General features: G+C 41.9%; 4 protein-coding genes and 1 non-coding gene across 5 annotated transcripts in view; 3 read left to right on the forward strand and 2 right to left on the reverse strand.

The window, feature by feature from the left end:
- Positions 1 to 455: 455 nt before the first annotated feature.
- Positions 456 to 4,698, forward strand: LOC118412321 (WAP four-disulfide core domain protein 3-like). The gene is made up of 5 exons (XM_035815121.1): positions 456 to 585; positions 2,108 to 2,236; positions 3,198 to 3,365; positions 3,807 to 3,943; positions 4,587 to 4,698. Exons 1-5 carry the CDS (start codon positions 540 to 542, stop codon positions 4,617 to 4,619), a joined length of 513 nt encoding a protein of 170 aa, XP_035671014.1. The 5' UTR covers positions 456 to 539; the 3' UTR covers positions 4,620 to 4,698.
- Positions 1,638 to 1,719, forward strand: Trnas-aga. Its single transcript has one exon. It is a non-coding gene; the product is annotated as a tRNA-Ser (tRNA).
- Positions 4,699 to 4,875: 177 nt separating the features above from the next.
- Positions 4,876 to 7,252, reverse strand: LOC118412306 (gastrula zinc finger protein XlCGF8.2DB-like). Its single transcript, XM_035815100.1, has 2 exons — positions 7,027 to 7,252; positions 4,876 to 6,286 (listed from the first exon to the last, which is right to left on the reverse strand). The coding sequence occupies exon 2, from the start codon at positions 6,284 to 6,286 to the stop codon at positions 5,390 to 5,392; it is 897 nt and encodes a 298-aa protein (XP_035670993.1). The 5' UTR covers positions 7,027 to 7,252; the 3' UTR covers positions 4,876 to 5,389.
- A 301-nt stretch (positions 7,253 to 7,553) lies between these two features.
- On the forward strand, positions 7,554 to 12,217 carry LOC118412310 (putative peptidyl-prolyl cis-trans isomerase). Its single transcript, XM_035815104.1, has 6 exons — positions 7,554 to 7,616; positions 7,984 to 8,170; positions 9,561 to 9,668; positions 10,105 to 10,204; positions 10,894 to 11,081; positions 11,556 to 12,217. Exons 2-6 carry the CDS (start codon positions 7,988 to 7,990, stop codon positions 11,697 to 11,699), a joined length of 723 nt encoding a protein of 240 aa, XP_035670997.1. The 5' UTR covers positions 7,554 to 7,616; positions 7,984 to 7,987; the 3' UTR covers positions 11,700 to 12,217.
- The window catches only part of LOC118412278 (condensin-2 complex subunit G2-like), a 19,470-nt gene continuing 7,897 nt past the window's right edge, over positions 12,090 to 23,662 (reverse strand). Inside the window, exons 8-29 of the mRNA XM_035815037.1 lie at positions 23,138 to 23,232; positions 22,679 to 22,748; positions 22,372 to 22,461; positions 21,921 to 22,013; positions 21,498 to 21,623; positions 20,740 to 20,919; positions 20,299 to 20,454; positions 19,717 to 19,939; positions 19,253 to 19,363; positions 18,793 to 18,887; positions 18,061 to 18,138; positions 17,627 to 17,697; positions 17,030 to 17,210; positions 16,404 to 16,586; positions 15,813 to 15,932; positions 15,476 to 15,625; positions 15,032 to 15,131; positions 14,640 to 14,812; positions 13,923 to 14,161; positions 13,338 to 13,438; positions 12,736 to 12,838; positions 12,090 to 12,555 (exon numbers count right to left, since the gene is read on the reverse strand). Coding sequence (XP_035670930.1) covers positions 12,507 to 12,555; positions 12,736 to 12,838; positions 13,338 to 13,438; positions 13,923 to 14,161; positions 14,640 to 14,812; positions 15,032 to 15,131; positions 15,476 to 15,625; positions 15,813 to 15,932; positions 16,404 to 16,586; positions 17,030 to 17,210; positions 17,627 to 17,697; positions 18,061 to 18,138; positions 18,793 to 18,887; positions 19,253 to 19,363; positions 19,717 to 19,939; positions 20,299 to 20,454; positions 20,740 to 20,919; positions 21,498 to 21,623; positions 21,921 to 22,013; positions 22,372 to 22,461; positions 22,679 to 22,748; positions 23,138 to 23,232 — 2,787 coding nt within the window. The 3' untranslated portion in view covers positions 12,090 to 12,506. The remainder of the gene's footprint in view (positions 12,556 to 12,735; positions 12,839 to 13,337; positions 13,439 to 13,922; positions 14,162 to 14,639; positions 14,813 to 15,031; positions 15,132 to 15,475; positions 15,626 to 15,812; positions 15,933 to 16,403; positions 16,587 to 17,029; positions 17,211 to 17,626; positions 17,698 to 18,060; positions 18,139 to 18,792; positions 18,888 to 19,252; positions 19,364 to 19,716; positions 19,940 to 20,298; positions 20,455 to 20,739; positions 20,920 to 21,497; positions 21,624 to 21,920; positions 22,014 to 22,371; positions 22,462 to 22,678; positions 22,749 to 23,137; positions 23,233 to 23,662) is intronic.

The following is a 23,662-nucleotide window of genomic DNA, read 5'->3' on the forward strand; positions in this document are numbered from 1 at the left end:
ACTAAAGGTTTGTCATCTCCCAATGCCTTTTTACATCCACTACCAGTCAGGTAAGGAAAGTTGACTAAAATGCAAGAAATCAATGTTGCATGTCACATGGAAAAAGACCTAATTGTTTTTGGTCAAGTGCATATGTTCAGTTCCCACATACATCAATGATGTCTTTTTTTAAAGTCTCTAAACTTAGCTAGTTCTGAAAATCTGCCCAAATATCTTTGTTAGCAAAAATTACTTCTTATTTTCTCAGGCGTCTTTTGTACAGTTCGATTTTCATCGGTCCTCTGCTATGCACCTAATGTATCTATACACGAAACATCACACATGTGCCTGAAAATTGGAATATATTGTACAAAGCAAGCTTACGTGGTATACGCGAAGTCAACATTGTCGGAACTAACGACAGTTATTTACACACCATATCTCATCCGCTTCCCCGCCCCCTTAGCCAACTTCCGATTCGGCACGCGTCATATGTACTAGTATATATAAGGTTTTATCTGTAAAATTATCCACATTGTGAAACAAGTTCTCAGTGAAAAATGTACTCCTGGATTCTAGTAGCGGCGCTCGCGCTTTTGCGAGGAGGTATGTCTTCCTGTATACTTATCCCCGGAAAGTGTTGGTGATTTTTCTTTTTAAAATTTATTATAAATGTTTACTGAAATAAAAAATTAAGATTCCGAAAATTGCCACTTTGCTAGCTTTATTTAAAACCATGATAGCAAAATTGCATGGCTTAAAAACACCATATTGAAACGTCTCGTGTTTTGAGATGCTATTCGCGGCGACCAAGATTTACATTGCACTGTCAAGCCAGCATTTCAATTTGGTAGGAAATTTCATCTACTAGTATACTGATAGATAAACTGCCAAAAAACGTCGTTGCATTTGCTCCACATCGTCTTATTCAGAAAATATGATTGCAGATTGGTATTTGCATAGGGTAGTCCTTCGAATTCAAAGCGTGAAAATTTAGAAGAAGGACACAATTGATCACTTAAGAGGGCAGATTGTACGGAGAAACTTGTCATTCCATCGGTTTGTTAAGCAAAATTTTGTTTATTCTTGGTTTTGAATACTTAAAAGTACGAAAAAGACGCAAAATAAGCAAAAAAAATAACTTCACATCTCTTTCCCGATTTCCTCATTCCCTAAATGATGGTCTCTTTGCCACTTTTCAGTCGATAAAAAAAATTAAGGCCGGAAGCGGTATTACAGATTGAGCTCGAGTCCCGACTTGTAAAAATCTGAATATATAAAGGACATTAGGCTTCAAACAGGTCCAGACATCTTCATGTACATTTGGAATGACCTGTAAGCCTTTTGAAAACGCCAGCTGACATGAAAATGATCGCTGTATATAGAGGCTCCGCGCGAGGAGCCCAAGTAACATAATGGTCACCGGGAAAGCACTACTTTAAATCTAAAAAGATCCAGGATAGATTATTAGTTTCAATGAGCTAGAATTTGAGAACGTTCTCCCGTGATCTTTGACAGTTGAAGGTTAATGAGAACAAAGGACTTTCACATAGTTGCACAAGTTTTGCGTTCTTATAACGGACAAAGTAAAGATATGCATTTAATCACCACCAATGTGTGATCTGACGTCTGACGTTGAAAAGAAAGTGATTATCTGAGTTGTCGTGGCCGAGTGGTTAAGGCGATGGATTAGAAATCCATTGGGCTCTGCCCGCGCAGGTTCGAATCCTGCCGACAACGAACTCTTCTTTTTATCTAACCTTACTTGAGAGACTGTGGTGTAGTGTCTGGTGCCCCGACGCCGCAGGGTCGAAGGATACAAGTCTTAATGTAATCCTTCTTCTTCTTCTTTGGCTTCTGTGGCTCCCATATAATCATATTGTCGGGATCTTGTCTATTGGCACACTACTGGAATGGGTTGCACCCCTTTTAAGTCCAAGGACCCCTGTTTAAGGGAGCACATTGAAGCACCACACTTGCGGAGAAGAGTAGCATTACGCCATGCATGGTAACGTTCAGACATACCGTTTGTAGTTACACCACTGCTCTTGGCATTGGGATTATGTCCATGCTCTAGCTAAAAGCGATACTAGCCATCAAAAGCAGTCAAACTTTCCTTTTCTTCTAGTGTCTGGTCAGTTCGGGATCTGTGCGGAGATGTGCGTGCCCGGGGGGTGTCCGGATGGTCAGGCCTGCCTGTCCAACGGCTGCGGACACACCTGTCAGACCGTCCCGTCAACCACCGTCGGGCTGGAGCGTAAGTACCGTCACACAGCATCACCTGTTTGTTCCACATAACTGGTAAAACACATGTAGTAACACATGTTTTGTACAGTACAACGCCCTTGTAGGAGTAGAAACAGTCTCCTAGCTCCTGGGCGACCAACTCCCAACGCTGCTAACGACCATGTAGCAAAGTTAGTCTGACGGTGTTTGAACCCCACTGTTACACCAATTAAGGATCGAGCTTTTATCAGAAAAAAGCTCATTGGTTACACTACTCCCTCTTATCTTTCCACCGAGATTCGTCCTCGCATCTCCGAGTTCAATATAATAGGCCCGTGTGGCACGTGTTTAGCCTGTTACTCACACGGTCGACATGGGAATCAACAGGCGAGTAGAAACAGTCTCCTGGCTCCCGGGGTTGAAGCCCGTGCCACCAGCTCACAAACCCAACGCCGCTAACCACTACGCCAAAAGGTCGGACCATTTGGCATGGTCAGTTTGGGGGCTCAACGTAATTACACTGATAGAGTCTAGCTGCTGTAAAGCCGGCTTTACAATCCATGCGAACGCCGGCCGAATTTGTAAATCGGTCAGAGCTCGATGAATTTCAACATCGCTCGAGCATCGGCTGGATTTTTTGTCAAAACAATCGACGTCGTCACAAATTAGACGGGGCTCGGTGTTTCACTCCGGAAAGTTCAAGTGATTGTCTTTTCTGTTTTTTATGCACAACTGAGATTACGAGGAGGTTTAAATCCCAACAGACGAGCTTTTAAAAGTCGCCCGAAGCCCGCACTAAATCGCCAAAATGCCGGTCATACTCCGGCCGAAAATGTCCATTTGGAGCTCGCCAACAAATCGGCCGAGCTAAATTCTTGATTTGTAAAGGGGGCTTAAAGACAGCCGAAAATTAGATTAAATGTCTTGTCAATGCTGAAACGCACGTTGCACCAACTATATACTTTTAACCAATAAACAAATATTTTCTGCAGAGTTCTGCCCGGATACGACAGGCATGATCGGCATCTGTGTGGAAGGTTGTGGTTCCTTTAGCTGGGGAGGGCAGTGGGCTCTGCAGAAGTTCGGCAGCTGTCCGGCCGGCCAGGCCTGCTGTTCTAACGGCTGCGGACACGTCTGCATGCCTGTTCAACAAACACGGGGTAAGCGCAGAATTTACCCATCGAATTTTGGGAATTCTTGCCAAACGGACGCACACATGTATTAGGCTAGCCCTTGAGGCGTTGCAAATAAGAACTGTTCATCCAGAATATTCCTTTTCTGCGCAAATTTGCATGGCTTAACTGAAACTTCTTCACCTACACTCAACAATTTTTGTCGTTTGGCCTTTTTTTTAAAAGAATAATACTAATGATGACACAACTCCTCTGACAATTGACCTTTAATACGGGAAGGTGACAGCATGCAGTTAAAGGTGAACAGAAGTCTGTGCCGTCCTCCTGAAATTTCATGTTTAAGTATTTTGTGTGGGAGAGAAGTCTGTCGGAAGTCATTGGAATACAAATTGATCGTTGATATTTGAACCAAGTACGTTATATAACGTCTTTGTTTGAACACAATGTTTCGTCCTCTGCATGTGCTAGTGATCCCAGCCGATCAGAAGGACTTGGCCAGTACCCTGCAGGACCTGATCGACTTTCCCCTCGTCTGTGCGCTGTACTGCCCTTGCGGATACAGCGGGCCCTGCAGCTGCCAGCAATGCACCGTGTTGGAACCTTGGGTAAAACCTGATTTTTGTACATCACTTAGCAGATACTTGTAAAAGATCTGGAAGCAACTACTTAAGTATGCTATGTTATAGGGCCTGCTGCTGTTAACATAACAATTACATTGCTTTTAGACCTGATTATGGTTCAACCTTAGACCATCATTGGCATATTACTAGGTAAATGGCATCTAGGGATGAACAAGGAAATTTTCCCAACACAGTGAATAGCAGTAAACTATCCTTTAATAGAACACTATATTTGCTTCATAGGGATTTGTAAAGACAAATAGCACAGCTTTATATTGATATATACTGTATATACAGCATACTAGTGTATATATCTACATATACAAGACTTACATAATCTTTATCAGACACAGTGGGGTTTAGCTTACAATAACAATCAGGGCTTGGCTTCACTCAATCCCATCTAGTCTGGTAGAGGTCATCACTAGCACACATTCCTAATCTTTATTCCAATTCTTTAGATAATGCAGATAGAATTCAATGAGAATTTGCTAATTCTGTTCTGGAGTCAGCATTTTCTAACTCTTTAGACCTTACTTCCTCATAAAAATCACAATAAACAAAGCAAAATAACTGGACAGGATTTGTCATCCATGTACAGTACTTAACAGTTCTTTTACCCTCACAGGAAGACCTGGTCAACCAGCCCATCCTGTCTTAAGAGATGACATCACTTCAACCCGTTGACAGGCATGAAGAAGTCAAGAACTGTCATAACAAAATAAATCATAACAAAAACATCACTTCTGTTTTATGCACAACACTTTGGAAATTTCTCCCCCTCTCTCTCTTCCTTCCCAAATACATGCACAGCCTGCAAGCCTTCAAAAGCAACATTCACTACCATCTCCTAGCATAGTCACTTATATCTCACATCAAACCTAGGTCAATGCCTAGACTTCATTTAAGAATAATAATAGCAAATAATAATAATATGATTTTTTTTTCATTCTCCTTAGATACGTAGCGAGCATTTCCACACAGAGTCCAACATTCTATCAAAGCTGGGCTCTGTTGTAGAAATTTACCTGCAAAAGATTTAATATAATTTGCACATACACACACACAATTGCTATAAGTAGTAGATATAATCCTACATGCATTTAAAGTCATCTACAAGTGGGATGTCCCTGTAGCTTAACTGGTAGCAGCCTCACAGTTGAGCTCCTGGTTCCAATTCGGTGGTTAAAGGCAAAGGGCTATATATACCAGGGCTATATATATATCCAACAAAAAATATATGCTGCTATGATTCAGTATGAAACAGCAAGGAAACTTGCTGACCTATGTGCCACTTATCTAAATTCACACAAGTTCGGATTGCCTTATTTAAAGTCATTTTGGCACATTTTAGATACATGCTGAGCAGGGCATGTGGCAGTAGCATACACCATAAATGCCTACGCCCTTGAGGTGTTGCCAAAAGAAGTGTCACCCAGCAATTTGTACATGGCGAAGCTTCACATGACGAGCCAGGTTATTCTTATGCAGTGCCGAGTAGTCGCACTGATGGCACTTGTACGGGTGCTCCGAGCTGTGCGTCTGCAGGTGCTTGTCCAGGTGGTGCTTCCGTGTGGCCGCGTAATTACACTTGCTACACTTGTAGGGTCTCACACCGGAGTGAATCCTCATGTGACGGTTCAGGCCTGACCTGTCTGCCGTTCCGTACCCACAAACGCCGCACACCAACGGGCGTGCTCCCGTGTGCCGGGCTATGTGTCGGGCTAAGTTGTCCTTCTGAGCCGAGCAGTGCTCACAATACGGGCACTGATATGGCTTGTATCCGGTATGTGTCCTCATGTGCTTGGTGAGGTTGGACTTGCATGACATTTGGAGGCCGCACACATCACAAACAAACGGTCGCAACCCTTCGTGCATGGCGATGTGTCGATCTAAGCCCTGTTTCTGAGCAGCGGCATAGTCACAGATGGGACACTTGAATGGCCGAGAGCCGGTATGTTTTCTCATGTGTTTAACCAGGTCAGCTCGGTATGCCATCCTGTGCCCACACTCTCCGCACATGAAGGGTCTCTCACCGGTGTGCAGGTACATGTGAGAGTCGAGCACGTGTTTCCTGGTAGTGGAGTACTCGCAGTGCGGGCAGTGGAATGGCCGGTCGCCCGTGTGCGTCTGTTGGTGGATCTTCAGGTGAGCCTTTCTTGTAAAGCCCTTACTACAGGTCACACATTGGTAAGGTCTCACACCGGTGTGAGTCTGCACGTGGCGCTTCAGGTTACGCTTGTCCTTCGTGGCGTGGTCACAATGCGGGCACTGGTATTTACGTTCAAGTTTCACTTTTGACAACGTGTTTTCTTCACATTTATCCATCTGCAAACAAAGCAACAAGATTATTTGACCAGGGTCCTGAATTAACGTTAACTTACCCATAGATACTGTAAATGCAGAAATGTTCGCAGTGGATTAATGTTCGCGGTTTTCGCGGCGGCTGCTTCACCGCAAATTTAAAACCACCGCGAACATTTTTCCATAACAGTAAGAGATTACAGTGCATGGTGCTACCGCGAAATCAAAACCACCGCGAAAAGTCAATTTTCCCGCTACCGCGAAATTAAATCCCCGCGAACTTAAATGCATTTACAGTAGTAGCACAGTCCAAATTCTATATGACATCATAAGGCCTCAGATTTTATTCAGTCATCTCCACAAACCTTACATCAGGATTCATATTAGAAATTATATTAAACGACTGGCCCTAGAGAATTAGTCCTGCACTTCAGGAATAAAATCTGCACTATATTCTCAATAGACAGGTGGATTTTATTACCATTTTTTTTATTTCAGACAGTGCAAAGTAGCTGAGTAAGTGCATTTTTCTGTAAAATCTGCATGCCTTAGTTAAAAGAGCAGAATTTAACCTCCTTGGTCACAGTCAACGAAAGCTTCCAACCCTCCACCGGTACCTAAGTTTTTCCTATGTCCCAGATTGAGTACTGCGGTGTGAGACCATCTTTAGTCAAATACTGTGTCAGGCCAAAAAGGTTATGGTCAGGCTCAGTCTTCTAAGGTTATTTTACAGGAAAAGTACCACCCAAAGGACCCTGGTTTACCCTTCCGCCGAGTTAAGGTCCAGGAAATACACAGCACCAGTCCATGCAGTGTCTCAACAGTCGGTAACAGCGCCAAAACGCACTGAGGTTTGCAGCAAAACGGGCTAGACTGGTACGGTCGTAAGAGACTGAGTTTGGACCGTACTACTCTGAATGTAGGGGGTTCTCTTACAGGTTACCACATTCCAAATAAGGCCAATACAGCAATATGATCATAAGGAGCTAACGTTACAAAAATATCTCAGTGAAAAATATTCTATCACCACAAGCAGCAAAATCAGACCACGTTATCTGAAGGAAGTTTTTCCTTTAACCAATAACAGACTTGCATAGATCAGATTGAAAGGACCAAATAAAGAATATTGTACAGTGAAGATGCAGATGCAAAGGCTTTCAATTTGATTTTTCTCAATTTTTTTCTCTCATATTTCTTGAGTAAACAATGATTTCAATTTTTGTTCGCTAACATTTTCTAGGATTTTCACCCCTATGCTCCTATTGGCCTGCCCCTTCTGATTCGCAGAGATGCCATTCATCAAGCAGATGTGAGGCGGGCTTATTTTCGTATTGTCCGCCTGAATTCTTTTGAGGTACGAAAGTGGCACGAATTGGCTATACACTTTAAATAGTCGTCAAAACTAGCTGCGTGGCCTAATATGACGTGATTGGTCATTGGAAACTGCCGAAGAATGCAGTAGTACAGACGGTCGATTCAAAAGTACTGTTGTCAAGTTCCATCAACATACCAGGGGCTGATCGTATACCAAGTAATTGACTCACTGAGTAGATAGGGATTTGACGTCAAGAGATGTTACGTTAGAAAGCGGTTGCAACGACCGATGTTCATTGCGTTATCTAGAGTAAAGCAATACATCCGTGCTTCAGAAAACCTCTGGGAACCATCACTCCTGTCTGACGCATCATTGTTATCACCCAACCACCTGTCTGTACGTGTAGCCGGATGTCCGGGATGTGTGCGTGTTTCACGGCCACGTGTGACCCAGGGTACCGTACCGTCACTCACACTCACCTGGGCACCATGAAGGACCTCCTGAAGATTCTGTCCCTCCTTGCCTTCGTAGTCGGCGCGGCGTCGGTAAAACCGCCCAGTATGTTCGGCGGCAAGCTACTGGTCACCAAACAGGTAAGATCGGGCGCACTCTATAGTCTAGCACTATTTATAATATGACAATATGTTGTGCCTGTCATTCCTAGGATAACTTATTGAGTGGCAAGTGGCGTTGTGAGCCTGAGTTGTAAACTGAGTGCAGTGCAACATTATCTTTGTCGAGTTTTCGTCATCAGGTGTGAAAAACACACAAAGAGCAAGTAAAGAGCACCTTAACGATAGACAATGCTGAAGAGCGGATGTCATGTTTTTCCACTTTGTGGATATCCTTAAAAGGTTATTTCCAGTCATCAGCATACTTTACCAAACAGCAACCAAAAACCCTCTCAGGTTTTGATTTCACGAACTACCCTGCATGCATTTGTCAAGTTCCACATTGGCAAATTTGACTGAAAGTTTGCCAAAACCAAGTGCATACTCTTTCAATGACTATGCAGATATCCGGGTGGATGTTTTGGAGTAATTTTACCACTCAAAAGTTTCTGTTGGGTCTAACTGTTAATTGATGTCTGAGTTGTCCCAACTTTACAAAATGCATAGTACTTGATGTTAAGACCCACGCAATCATTAAAAAATTAACTGACACAGATATACGTTGAAAATACATGTACAAATGGATCCTGATCTAAGTAATAAGTACTCACGAGATGAAATAGTTTGTTGATATGTGTTAACACTTTCACGTACGTGTGTGAGCAATTACGTGAGGTTGATTAAAAAAGTCAAGCACAGAAATCCTCCTGATTGATTCCGATCAACAAAAGTTAAAAATTCTCATAAGAAGCGTCCAAGGAATATATTGTTGAAGAACGGACATTTCCCATTTGTGAAAAAAATCAGGTTATGTTATTTGGAGTTCACTGGACGTTCCTTAATACAGCTTCATTTATTTGTGGAAGCCAGGTTGTCTCGAAGTTTGGGTATTCTACAATTGATTATTGAGTATGGAAGTCTTCAGGACTACAGTTTGGTTCACCGTATTCTGTTGAACCCACTAATATACTGATCAACAGATAGGGTCCCGGATGCAGGTGACATGTACCGACGAATCCGTCACCTCACACACTATGACAACGTCAACAAAGACCAACAAAGCTTAACGTTCCGTTCCGAACGCAATGTCATCTTTACAATATATAACGTCCAATAGTTCTACTCCGAGAAGCGATAAGTTTTAACTACTTGAAAAAGGTAGCAGAAATCAACGATGTTGTGAAAAGTTAACAAAATCGAGGAAACACGACGTTCGTGAATGTAATAAGCTTCTCGGAGATTACGCAACAAGGATATTACACTGTATTTGGGGTATCTTGAGTTGTGAATAGAATGATTAATATGAATCAGCATACATGGTTGCCGGTTACCGGTTGTGCAATTTTCAACCCGTCGTGTTCCTCCGTTACAGATATACATGGATATAGACATAGGCGGATTCAACATCGGGCAGGTCGTGATCGGGCTCTTCGGTAGGGTGGTTCCTCTGACTGTGGAGAACTTCCGAATCCTATGCTTGGTAAGAGACATTTTTCATGGCTTGGTATTTGAGATAAAAAGAAACGCCAGTACTTTAAGGACATTATCCTTGGTCAATGCATGAAGGTGCACTTCATAATGCGATATATACGAAATACATGTAGGTTTTATAGCACTAGAATATTGAGTATATCCAAATTTCTGTCGAATTCCGTGTATCCAGAGGGCGGAGGTTCAAGCACTGCTTGGGCACGGTGAGGTGGCAGAGGTCATTTTGGTAGGTGACGCAAAGCCAATGTCCACGTGTATGGAGGACCTTTGCAGGTGTCATGCCGTGTGCTGGTCCGACCCGAAAACGCTGGCGGTGACGAAGCCGAAACTAAAACACCATAACGCCAATCAGACTGAGGCCGGCCGCCTTACCTTATTACAGTCGTCGTTGTGTATGTTTTCCCATAGATATTTGTACATTTTAGGGAGAAAAACTGCACAGCTATGTCGGCACACCGTTCCACCGGGTAGTCAAGGGTTACTTCATCCAGGGCGGCGACGTGGTCCACAAGGACGGAACTGGCGGTAAGAGATTTACAAAACATGTATTTGTGTTGATAGGCTTACGAGACTGAAGGATGCCGACTATTTGTGTTTATAGTGCAACTTGCGTCAAGCCTCTACATGGAGAAGAACCCAAGTTTATTGAGAATAGTAGGAGTGACCCAGTATTTGGCCAGTACTTGTCAGTAGCGGAGCCACATTGTGCTTCTTCTATCTACTTGAAAAAGGACTTTGCTTCACCTTTGCTATGGTGAAGATGACTGCCCACACTTGTGGGGATTTCTTTCGAGGGCTTTGAATTCTTGTGGATTACTTTGGACAAAGCTGGTCATATGGGGCATGTGTATGCTACATCAAATAGTCATTGATTGTCAGGCATACTTATCAATAAGCTAAAATGAAGACTTTGGTATGAGTACATTAAGTTCCTAAAACTTTGTGCACCGAGGCACAAATCTGCCCCCTGCTCTTTTTATGTCATCCTTTCAGTTGATATGCCAATTTCTTTGAATTAAAATCTCAAGAATGAAGAAAACAAATCGAGGTGGTATTGACTTGTTAACGAATTTGTTGCAAGAATGGCACAATACCAGGATGTAATGAACACCAAAATGGCAAATAGCATGTCTTGCTTATCCTCTTGATTACTAGTATTATCAAAATCAGTGTACATGTAACTACATTCTGTACTCCCCTTACTTTGGTGGTAGGAACCAGTGCCTTTGGAAAAACGTTTCAAGACGAAAACTTCCAGCTGAAGCACTGGGGTGAGGGGTGGGTCAGCATGGCAAACGCTGAAGAACCAGACACCAACCAGTCCCAGTTCTTCATCACATTAACCAACTGTCACTGGCTGGACAATAAACATGTGGTGTTTGGAAAGGTGTTGGAGGGGATGGTAAGTGGACACACCATTGTCTCTAGGGATGAATGCAGAGTTTTTATGACTCCATTGGCACCGTCTTGGGGTACAGTATAATCTATGACACATAGCTACTGTTCTCCAACATGGTTGCCTGAAAGATTTTAAGCTAAGTCATTAGGACGTCAACAAAAAGCCTTTCTAGAAAAAATTCCTGTCAATCAAAGACAAAGTCACCGTTCATTATTCCAGTTGCCAACTTGGGTGATACTAAAGACTTACAAAAATAGTACACTGTGCTTTTTTCTGCTCATCACCAAGCACTTACAAGGCCAGCACTTATGAGAAAAAAGTATATTGGTAGCGTGGAATGACCCCCTGCTGTAGTGCTCGCACAATCATGTGGCCAAACTGCTATTGAAACATAGATGGGCATTGCCCTATACACCAAAAAGTGCGTGGGCATTCTAACGTTACCTTAACTAATTTTTACTCTTTGCCCTTCCCCAGGACATCATACGCCACATTGGAAACATGGACCTTGATGACAGAGAGCGCCCCAAGACTAACGTCATCATCTCTCAGTGTGGGGAGAAGAAAGCCGGCATCACTATGGTGGATTTACCAGCGGGGCATGACTCAGATGAATTCTAACAAACCTTTCTTTACATTTTTTGTTCTTTTCTTTTTTCAATTTTGAATTAATGTTTCTCCAGTGGAGAAAACTGGACCCCCATTGCTTGTGCTTGCCATAAATGTGAATGTTGTATGATTGTGGGTTTTGAAATATTAGTTATTGCTGTTAGAGTTTGGTTTGATATTTGTACACCTGTTTGTGTACTCGTGTTTGCGTTCTTAAGAATGTAAAACTAGAATACCCTGACCTATCACTGATATAAAAACGTTTTCATATATATACATGGCCGTTATATGTATAGAGTTAATGGGATTATTACAACAAGAAATGAGCCGATATTTCTTAAGTTGGACTTACGAAGTCAACAAACAAACAAACAAACAAGCAGTTATTTTTCATCATCTTTACTTCAGGAATACATAATACGTTGTAGGCAGCCTTGACCAATCTACACAATACTCAATACAAATATAGAAGTACAAAGCTAGGATTAGAATTAATGTTGAATGCGTAATAAAATATATGGTGACTATTACCTGTATGTATCTGAAATCATATCTTGTGTTATCTTCATCCTTGTAGTTGTACTCTTATAGGTCTATAAAACTTACAAAATTCATACACCACAATAGAATGGAATAAGATTTAACATAATGGTTCTGAGCTTCTGACACTAACAGCTTGGTCTAATAAATCTGACACCTGTGTTTTAAGGACACAAAGGCACACGTCAGCATTGTTTTCCTCAAGACAGGCCCCTTTGCCTTTTGACAACTGAATAATAATGATATTATATATACAAGGTAACCCAGATCTTAGCATATTCAGTTCTGAATCTTTGCTGCCAGGTTTTTGACTTCTTCAAACAACTTCCTGAAATATAAGAAAAAAGAAGGTGTTCAAATATATACTAGAAGTTTGAGGTCTGACAATTCATTGTACTGAAGATGAAATAAGGACTTTGTTGATAAAAGACATCTACATGTTTAAGTATTAATTGTTCAGAGATGTTGCCTCTGAATGTGAAAGTACAGTTGAATTGTAGATATATACCTTTTAGCACTGTCCTCTCCCTCCTGTTCCTCCCCTGCCAGGTTCTGGGCCTGTTGTTTCACCACATCAGCACACTCCTTCAGTCTACCTGCTCTCCAGCCATCTACAACAACAGTACAGGACTTCAGACATGTGACAAGCCAATCACACTTCTCCTTTCTCTTAACTGGCTGAACAGCTCACATTTGTTTGTGACTAAAAATTTGTATGGTTGATACTGAAATGAGCTGTAATGACTGAATAATAGCTAACCATATGCATGGCTAACAATATGACCAAAGTGTGTATGGGCGAGAAACTGAGATCAGCCAACCACTGCTAAGGTTACAAAATGACTGAGTTTTACATTGGTGTAACTAAGTTGAGGTGTAAGATTGGCCACTAAGGTTAATGAACTTATCACAATCATACATGCTAGATTTTCAGGATATGAAATATTTTTCAATTCTCTCTCAATAAGAGAGATTGCACAAGTCATGTGTTTTGTTGATAGATTTTTTTGAATCTCAAATATTTCTCTGCAAATCCCAGGTAGGTATTTCAAGCACATCAAACTTTCCTCCTGAATCTTGACATAAACAAAGTTATGAAGTCTTTCCAACCTTTCTGTAGTGTGTGCAGGATGAGCAAGGCTGCACAGTGTCCAGGCAGGCCCTGGAGTGCGCCTGACTCTGCACAGTGGCTCAACTCCTCCACAAAGAGTCTGGAGAAAACAGTGTGAAACAGCATTATTTTCTGTTATGATCATTTCATTAATCTATCATTTCTTTAAACTATCCTGTTCAGAAGGTATACTGGTATCTCACTGGACTGTGCTAAATTGTGAAAGGCATTTGCAAAGTGGCATAAACTCAGGCACGTCGGTGCCAATTTGTCCCCTGAAGTTGTGAGGTCTGTTGGAAATTTTGCAAAACAGCACAATTACTGCAAATCTACTTTTTATGAATCTTAATACTTGTACTTTCAATTTTGTTTTTAATTCGAGGGCAACAAGGCAATTTCCGATAAAGCTGAAACTGAGAATGCAACATTCTGGGAGGAAAAAATAGCAAAAAGTGTTGAGCACACCATATCCAGTAGCTACCCCCCTGCTGTAATACTTTTACATCTGTGTGGCATAGGGCTGTAGAAATGGAGATGGGTGCTGCCCTATACACCATTTGGTGTAGGAAGGACTCAACACTTACTGAGCTGAGGCAGCATTGATGTTGACAGTGGACAGGAGGAATGCTGACAATGTGGGCAGGTCAGAGATACGGTCACATGTCCCAAACTCTGCACCCTTCCGCACCGCGCTCGTCATTTCTGCCACTACTGCAGTCATGATGGTGGCCATGAAGTCATGGCTCAGGTTCTGGTTGGCGGAGCGGCGGTTCACATGGGCACGGACGATGGTTTGAAAGGCAGCTTTTGTATCCTGTAGCCTCTGGACGTCGTTTGGAAGGGTTAAACAAAACAAAATACACCAAGGTTTAACCAAGGAATACATTTTTTGTGTGTAGTCTGGATTGTTCGTCATTGATTTAAGGAGTGTTTTCTTTTGCTTGCACAATAGCAATGTATCAAACGACGGCAGATTAGGTAACATTTTATTAGAAAAAAATTGATTTTCTGATCTGTGCCTCTCACAGCATTAGCATTGGCCAATCAGATACTAGCACCCTTGTTGCTGGATGAAAGTTACCAGCCAATCACATTGTCACCTTCAGCAACAGGAGGGGTAGTATCTGATTGGCTGATCCTATGCAGCAAGGACTGATCACAGGCCAGTCCGACAGGGCTTTTGCTTGACATACATTTTTCAACAACAACGCTTCATCCTTGTATACAAGGATGAAGCGGTTATGCAAATAACTTAACATGATCGTATTTCTTGCTAACTAGTCCAGCACATAAGGTCTAACCTGTCTGGCAGCATCCTTCTGCCTGCGTACGAGGTACACCTGTGTCTGAATGATGCTCTCCAACACACGGGGCACCAGCTCCTGCATCCTGTTGTCCTGTGGGGAGACTGCCGTCACGTCCACAACACGACAAGTCAGCATGCATACAGGCGTCAGGAGGTCCGCAGCTGAGTCTACAACACCACACAATAATGTACACTTTTGAAAATGTAAAGAAAAAAATTATGCAGGACTTAACAAGAAACATGAGCATGAAGTGTACACAAAGTCAGACAACATTTTTCAAACAAGTACAGAAAGAATGAGGTTCTGTGCCAATGCTGTTGGGGGATAAATGTAAGAGCCATACATGGAAAATTAGCTGTTTCAAACACTGTCTGTGCCCCACTGACCTGTGCTGAGAAGTACTCCTGCCAGCTGCAGCAGAGTACAGCATTGTTCATCAGAAAGCAAGCACAGCAGGACCAGGTCACCAGCTACCTGCAGAACAGTCTGAAAACACAACAACTTCAACTGTTCAACTATTCAATTATAACGGGATCAACATATAAAATGTCAAACTACTGTGCATGTCTTTCCAAAATTTCTTTTCACTGATGAAAGATGATGTATGCTCAACATTGTACTACTATTCAGCAGTAAAGATTGATCTATACTCTATTACTAAATTTCTTGGATGAATTATCTTCACAAATGTAGTGTATTGTACAATAATGTACTTTTTCAATTCGAAAATCACTGTTGGAAAACTGGACACATTTCCACAATGTTGTATTACAAAAAGTTGACTTACAATTGGCAATAATCATTGATATTGTGCAGTATCAGTATCTTACTTGTATGGTGTTCACAGCAAACACTCCTGTAGATACAGTGTTGGTGGCACCCTGGGTGTTCTCATTGTCAGGACGGTTCAGAGAAGGAACAAGCTTCTGGTCTGCCCAGTCTAATATCTGGCTGAAGAACTCACATGAAGGTGTCTCATTCTAAAGGCAAGCAAAAAAGAAATTACAAACTACATGTACATGTCAGTATGCACAAAGTACACAGAAGAATGGACTTAATTTCATTGCAGAGCTCAAAATACTTTTGTATATTCAAACTATACAACTTGTACAATAATTTACCAGTTGAGGTCTTCAGTTGTACATTATAGACTAAGAGTAGTTTTACCTGCTGTTGCAGATGTACTTGGAGAAGACAATAGGACTGCAAAGCCCTCAGCAGAAACTCATCTGATAGAAGCTCATGGGTCAAGGGTCGTCCTGTCACCAGACGATCCTCAATACAGGTCTGCTCATCGTAATGGAAAACAGATTACACACGTTAAACAACTGTAGCCATGCCATGCTTATTTGTGGGTTGTAGGTTCGATCTACATGTAAATCTAACTATTGATGTTGCACACTGTCTTGCGTGCTACCCGTAAGACTTACAGTCCTCAGGATGGGACATTTAAGTCCTGTGTTTGAAGACAGCCACACCCCAGGCACGTAACAGATCTCACCATACTACAATTCAAGTTAAGAGGAGGTGCATGTTCCAGTTTGAATGGTCCATCAAACCTTACAGTCTGGACTTATGCAACTTGTACTTGACGTCTTAAAGTCATGTATTATGCCTTGAGGTGATTGGTCAGTTACACGAACAACAAAAGAAGGAACTTCTATTGGGACCAGGTGTACACATGAGCTTAGCAATCCGATACAAATACTAGCAAATACACAGAAATTTAAAAATGTTAATAATAGCGCCTGCACTTGCCATAACCCCCTGTAGTTTCTCACTGATTGCAGACAGCTGTTCCGTGTGCGTGTCCAGGGCACACTCCCGACACAGGTACTCTGCAAATATGTAATCCAGCATGTCCAGGGCCAGCATGGGCTGGGGCTGGTGGGGGTCCACAAACATCACCCTCTTCTTCTTCTTACCCTTTTTCTGGCTTTCCTGTATTGTGGTGTGAGAGTTAGCCATTGAATACAGTACATGACAAGGACTTTTATTGTAGGTAATTTGTAAAAAAATCAAAGATCAATCAAGTCATTATAGTCAGATTTTGATAAAGCACTATTGATCATCTTTGTAGCCACGCTTTCATAGTTACTTTAAGATTTAAGACCATTCAGAATACTTTATATACAGGTATATAGAAAGACTACATCTTGTCTACTTACAGTGGTCCAGGAATTAAAAGTAGTCACTCAATAGACAGTAGTTTACGACTCAGTCATTGGCTGTAGTTTACGACATGATTCTTCATATACATGTACATTTGTATTAGAAGAAACGAAACAAAATGTTTACAATTGTATGGGACCATCATTGAAATTTCCAGAAGCTGTATATGAACTACTTGCAGTGAAAACAAATGTTTGCATTATCGAGCTGACCTCACTGTCACCCATGTCGTCTTGCTCCTTCTGACCATGCAGTGCAACGGTCAGCCACTCGGTCACCAGCTCCAGCACATCCCCCAGCCGGCCCCAGTTGGCCAGACAGCTGACCAGCGGCCCAAACTCTAAGGCTGGTGTTGGCCAGCTCATCCCTTTTAGCTTGGACACCACACCACAGCTGAAAGTCAACATATAAATACCAACTTTAACATACATGAATGTGCTATTACATACATCACATAATTAATTTCTAAAAGTAGGATTTTCTGTGTGCATACTGTGCTGAGCCATTGAAAAGCATCTAGCGCAAACTTCTCTGTTACACGACATAGGACCAGGGTTCTAGCTGGTAAATTTTGTGTATGGGGCCACCGTACTAAATTAAGGACCATTAAGCATTATTTTCAAATAGTGTAATGGTACTTTTATATCTATATGTACTTGTTTGATGATTAAAAGCTTCAGAGGACAAATGACCCTCCTAGCTGACAAGAGATATTTGAATTACTGTTGTAAACTATTGGTCTGTCTTCCAACAATAATCCTAGCTACACATTGCAGCTATTACGCTGTATAGTGCTATGTACCAGTTACCTGAATGTAGGAATAGTATCAGCTTTGAGGAAACAAGCTAGCTGAACCAGTGCTTGATGACAGCGCGCATCCTGGGTAATAAAAAATATAGTAAATTTCAGACTATTAGTATCACATTCTCACACCACAGCAATGGTCAGAGATGCTGCATTTTTTTTACTAAGTTAGTAACTGTTGTTTATGTGCATATGCAATAGATTACTAGTACATTTCCTATCAGCAGGTCTTGTAATACATGTACAAACGTGCTACACAGATTTGCATGTAATATCCTGAACGTTCACTTTCGCCTGAAAAATACTCCTGACTTTTTATCATTTTGCATGTAGATTTTTCAAATTGTACAAAACCTTTGCAAACATGCAGTTTTGCATGTCACTCACTCCCACTCATTATCCGGTTAAAAAAAAAAGTATCTTGAGTACTGGACTTACATGGAACACCTTCAGGAAGTCTGGCAGGCATCGGGCAAACTTGTTCCTGAGCTTCTGTTTCCATTCACCATTCCCAGGCTGCAATGAAGTAATGAAATACATGTATGTTTATAGCAAACTGTTTGCATCTCAGAACATTCAGTAACACTAAAATGGAATGGGTAATGTAAACCAAGCATGGAAAAGAACTTAATGACATACAAAAATATGAAACTCTATAACACAGCTTGGGATTCTATGTCGTGTTTTGGTGTTTCAACCATAGATGAATCCATTGTATCCAATACTGACAACTTATGTCATACCTGTGACGCGAAAACGTTCGATACGGGTGTTCCGGACCGGCTGATAACTTTCCGTACGGCCCGGGCTTATCACACGGGCTCCATTCGAATAAATCGAACTGTTTCGAGTGGGCCGAGTACGGCGCCAGACGTTGGAACATTACTGTTGCAACGCTATTTTTTCAAGGGCAACAAATTTGTTCAACTTCTGGCGCATTTCGCATCAAAACAGTGGTTTTCTCAGGTGGGTATGACATAAATAAAATACAACATAGTGTATTCCTCATCACCCTCGGCCCCAGCCCTCCCGCGGGTCGGATCACCCTCCAGCCTTCGGGCGATCCGACCCGCAGTCGGGCTGGTACCTCGGGTGCAACGGAATACACCGTGTTGTATTCTATATTTATCATACTGTACATTAGACCAGAGTGCAATCCTGTATGTGTACCTGTGAGAGTTCTCTGGTACTGGCTGCCCACAGTAAGGCCATGGCCTCCAGAAGTCCAGCCATGGTGCTGGTGTCTGCCACTGACAGGTCCTCATCTGCAGAAAACACAGGCTTATGATTTGCTGACATCTCTGAAATTTGTCCTAATGTGGGCACTGATTGGCTAAAAACTATGTCATAGTGTCACACCAAATGCGGTCACCTCATCTGCATAAAACCACAGGCTTGTGACTTGCTGACATCTCTGAAGTCTGTTCTAAGGTGGGCACTAATTAGCTAAAAACTATAACACATTGATTGTCAAATATGATAAGTTCATGAATATTCATAAATCATAACTATGAGGTCCAAGAAGTTCCAGAAGGTAATTTGACCCCCTCTCGTCTACCCAACTCTCTAGCCAAACCACATCTAAACCGAAAGGTCACCAAGTATGGAACAGTCAAAGGTTTGACATTACCTGAGATGTTTTCTTTCTCCTCCAGACTTTCTTCTGTGTTGTTTGGGTCAGTAGCGAGAGCTCTCAAGGTCAGCTGCCACACATAATGACACAGCAACAGCATGTACTTTACTGTATCAAACAGAACAAACAACATTAAACATGGAAGACATTAGAGCAGGTAAATTCACTGTTTTAAAGACTTTTAAATTTGGTGCATACAGTACTGCATTCTATGCTGAGCACTCAAAACTTGCTGAGAAAAAGGTATGGAAGTTGAATAAACAGTGGTACTAGTGGACTAGCTCCTGGCTGTAGTTGTAGAGCTGTGTGGTCCAAGGGCTAAAGAAACGGAGATTAGCATATTTGGTGTTGGAAGGACTTTGACTATGCCCATCATTAGTACACACATCCATTATTGTATATTGAATGATATTGAGCCATAACAAACCCTCCCAACAAAAGACTTTCTTCTGCCAACTGACCTGTATCCCCAATGGCCATGCAGTTGGGTGCCAGCTGGAAGAAACGCCGGGCTGTCTGGGGGTTTTCCTGTATCAGGTAGATCGCTCTTTCCAGGATTTTGGCGCTGTCCTTTTGCAGTGGCACGAAGGAGTTGAAAAGCAGAGTGACCAGGATGGTTGCAGTCTGTACCTTGTCCACAGCAATACGTGCCATGATGTGGTCTAGGGGTACCACATCCCAGAACTATGGTCAACAACATACAAACATTTTGGTCTATGATCAACAGTGTAAACTTTTCGTTATGTACGTCGATGAAGGTTAGACATCCAGGTGCGCCAAAAAAGCAGTTACTACTTAAGAAACTAGATATGGTATTGGAAATGGTCAAACGTTTCAGACAACCATCCGGTGTCTTTTGTCAGTGCCACTGGTGTTTTTCATTAATAATGTGTTCTACTAAACACTGATGAGCTTTCCTTCAAAGATATGAATGCTACTGACTGGTTTTCTCATCAAAGAAGTGTAGCTAATTTTATGTAATAAATGATCTTACACATACATTTTTATGCTCTTTGAGAACCAAGCATAAACTTGCCCCTGACCTTGATGGCACGAACACTCTTGATCTTCAACAGGAGCTGTGCGAAGGCCAGCCGCACTTTCTCCGACTTGTCATGGATGTGGTTCCTCAGGCGTGGCAGCATGGTCTTGAGCAGGGGGTGGCTCAGGGGACACTGTTCCAGCACAAACATGATACCCTGTGGAGGGACACAGTCTTCGTTAACCCTAATAGTTCACCTCAACTGTCTGTTACAAATAGCATAGATGCATGCTTTTAGCCAGGCATGCGTCAAGGTAAGGCCTTACTTTCATGCGCTTTTCTTAAATTTTAAAATAACAAGAAATTGGACGCACTAGCCGCCCTTACCCTGGGGAGCAGATCCTCTAACTAGCATAAAATTTTAAATGACCAGGGATGCCACTAGGTCATTTGTGGTCACAAAAGCCTGGATAGATGTTTTTTTGTCTCTTTTTATTCCTACCTTGAAGACAGCTGCCCTGACATCTGCTGAGTTACAGTCGTTAGCCATGTCATCTATGACTCTCTTGAGGAAATCCTGCACCACAGTGGCCGGGATGAGCTCCCAGTACAAGCCAACGATTCGGCAAACACCGCGAACGGCAATCAGTCGCAGCATGGGCTCTGGGTCTTCAAGCAAAGACTGGAGGAGGATACATAATTCATTACACGCCAAGAGAAATCCATTGGTAAAGGAACAAATTAACTATACAATATGTTCTGCCTATCTGAATTAGAACTATTTGGTAAATGCAGTTGTCATTACTGGAAATTTCAATCATAAAAGGGCTCCAGATATGTAATAAAACTCTGTAAATATGTACTCAACACAAACACAATGGTAAAACGAGATTAAAACCATTACGAAATCCTGTTACACTGAACAAAGTTGATCTATCCAGTACAGGTATCTCTCAGCTGTTCTCTCACTATTGACTACCTACCAGGGCTCTAGCCAGCGTCCGTTTTTCCGTCAATTGACGGAAATTTGCTGCGTGTAGGGATGCGTACCTAAACCCACGTTTAGGTACAGGTCCGGATTCGAATCCAGAGGTTTAGGTACAGGTCCGGACCTAATGAGTCCGGACCTAAATGCATGGCATTGAATATTATATCATAATATTATATTATGATATGTTACAACGGTAAGAAATGTATTAAAAAGGGTAGAAGCATGTTTGAACCAAGCATGTTCGAGCTGGCTAGAGCCCTGCTACCTACCCAGAGGATGTCGAGTTGTTTCTGCATGTTTTGGTCCCTCTCCTCTACAGGTGCATCAGGGATCTGTAGAGGGAAGGCATCTACCAGCAGGACAGCTGCGTTAGTGCGCACGACTGGGTTAGCCACCTGGAGGGAACAAAAGGTTGGATCTCATTGCTTTCACTCAAATTCAATAGTTCTTCATCCTTTTTTTTCAGTTGCTACTTGGCTAAACTTTGATCGAGACTTTAGACTTCATGATACCTAAAGCCTGAATTTTTAGCCTACCAAAATTGGAACTCATATCAATACTCATATCAGAACTCATATCAATATCATCTTTGGAGGATGTGGAGAAAAACATTCCCCATTTGTAAAATTGTATGATTTTTTAAAACTCTGGAGTTCTGAGACCTTCATGAAGCACCAAGAAAAAGTCCTTACCTTGAGTGATCTCCACAGGATTGGTTTGTACAGAGTGTAGAGCATGTCGTCCACTCCAGGCTTGTGCTTCTGTTGGTGGACAAAACTCAGGAGCTGGAGGGCACATGGTCAGAACAACAAACCTTTAACAATACTGGTACATTCTTCAGCAGGTAGGTAGAGAGCCAAAATGGTGGAATATTGTTTTTGGCCAGACCTCAGAGTTGGAGCTGACAACACTTGCACTGATGTTCAAGTTGTGACTATGCCAGTACATCTCTATTCAACTAAACACAAACAACGCAATCAGGGTTGGTAGACTTCACTCCCTTACCCAAATTGATCCTTACGCTGCATTATAGCAATCCATAACTGTATGAATATGTAAACAAAAAAATACATGATTTAGACCGATGCTTGTCAAAAGTAGATTAGAAAAGCAGATTTTCTGGATGGACAAAAGTCAGCATACCAGTTGAAGGTTGTCAGCCAGAGACTTGGGGCCGGAGCGATCAGCATGAATGGCACGATACATCAGGTCTTGCAGACATATCTCAATTTTCTGCAGGTAAAATCAAGCATTGCATTCATATCATAACTGTCAGAAATGAACACTTTTGTATCATACTAAAAATACAGACAGAATGTCTGTCTGGAGAGTTTCTTGTAAAAAAATCTAGATCCGTCCCACCAAGGTAGACTAGCTTGTTTTGCTCAATTACAGTTTGTACAGATAATACACATTCTCCTACTCATACATGTTTAGTGTGCATGCTTACTTCTTTGAACAGGCCTTCGGCTATGTTCCAAGCATTGAAGTAGATTTCACCATAGTACTTCTGTACGGCCCTGCAGGTGAACAATAAGAGATATTTATCACTCAAAAATCATAGCATGTCCATAACATGAGATATCAAAACTGGAAGTTTCACTGCAATACCATTTCAAGATGCTTGGGGGGTCTAAAATCTGATCATTTTGAGGCACATGTGTTGTACCATCAACACCTTCAAGTCATTCTTGTGTTAACAGACAGACATACAATGAATGACACACACAAGCTCTGTGAAAACAACCTTCTTGGCCAAGGTGATGATCAGATGTGTCAAAACGCAGTCTGAGTGAACATAATTCTGATAAACTGTTTACATACAAAAAAAGACATCCCTTTTTTCAAGACTAATGTGCTATTTGTGCGCACATCAATTTTCATCCATTCTGCCCATGGCTGGACTTACTTGGAGGCTGTTGGCAGCTGGTTCTTGATGGTTTTGTGCAGCTTGTCTGTGAAGTTTGGATGAAGTCCAAACAGGAAAGTCAAGAAGCGACGACCCTGCAAAAACACGACCAGAGCTACAGTCCCAGTTTCAATCCCAGTGGTCCTTACTGAATCATAATAAGTAGCACTGGCAGAACAATGGTGATGATGATGATGATGAATGGTTTATTGTGCAACAAAGAATCTCTCGCAGCCCGTAGGCTGAATTGCAGATTCCATTACAATAAAATGGTGTCATAACAGTCAATAGTTCTTATTATCGATTTGATTAAAAACATTACAATCTTATAGTTATAGTTTAAAACAATTAAATAGTGATCTAACTCAAGCATGTTCGTAATTCGAAATGATAAATCCATATATCATTAAGAACATAACATAGATGCTAAACTTTTTGTTGACAATTTGGTAGGGTGTTTTTGCCGAGGAGTGGTCCTGGGTTCCAATCCCTATATGCCGTGATGTTGTGCCCTTGGATCATGCC

Source organism: Branchiostoma floridae, chromosome 3, assembly GCF_000003815.2.
Source record: "Branchiostoma floridae strain S238N-H82 chromosome 3, Bfl_VNyyK, whole genome shotgun sequence".
Classification (NCBI taxonomy): domain Eukaryota; kingdom Metazoa; phylum Chordata; class Leptocardii; order Amphioxiformes; family Branchiostomatidae; genus Branchiostoma; species Branchiostoma floridae.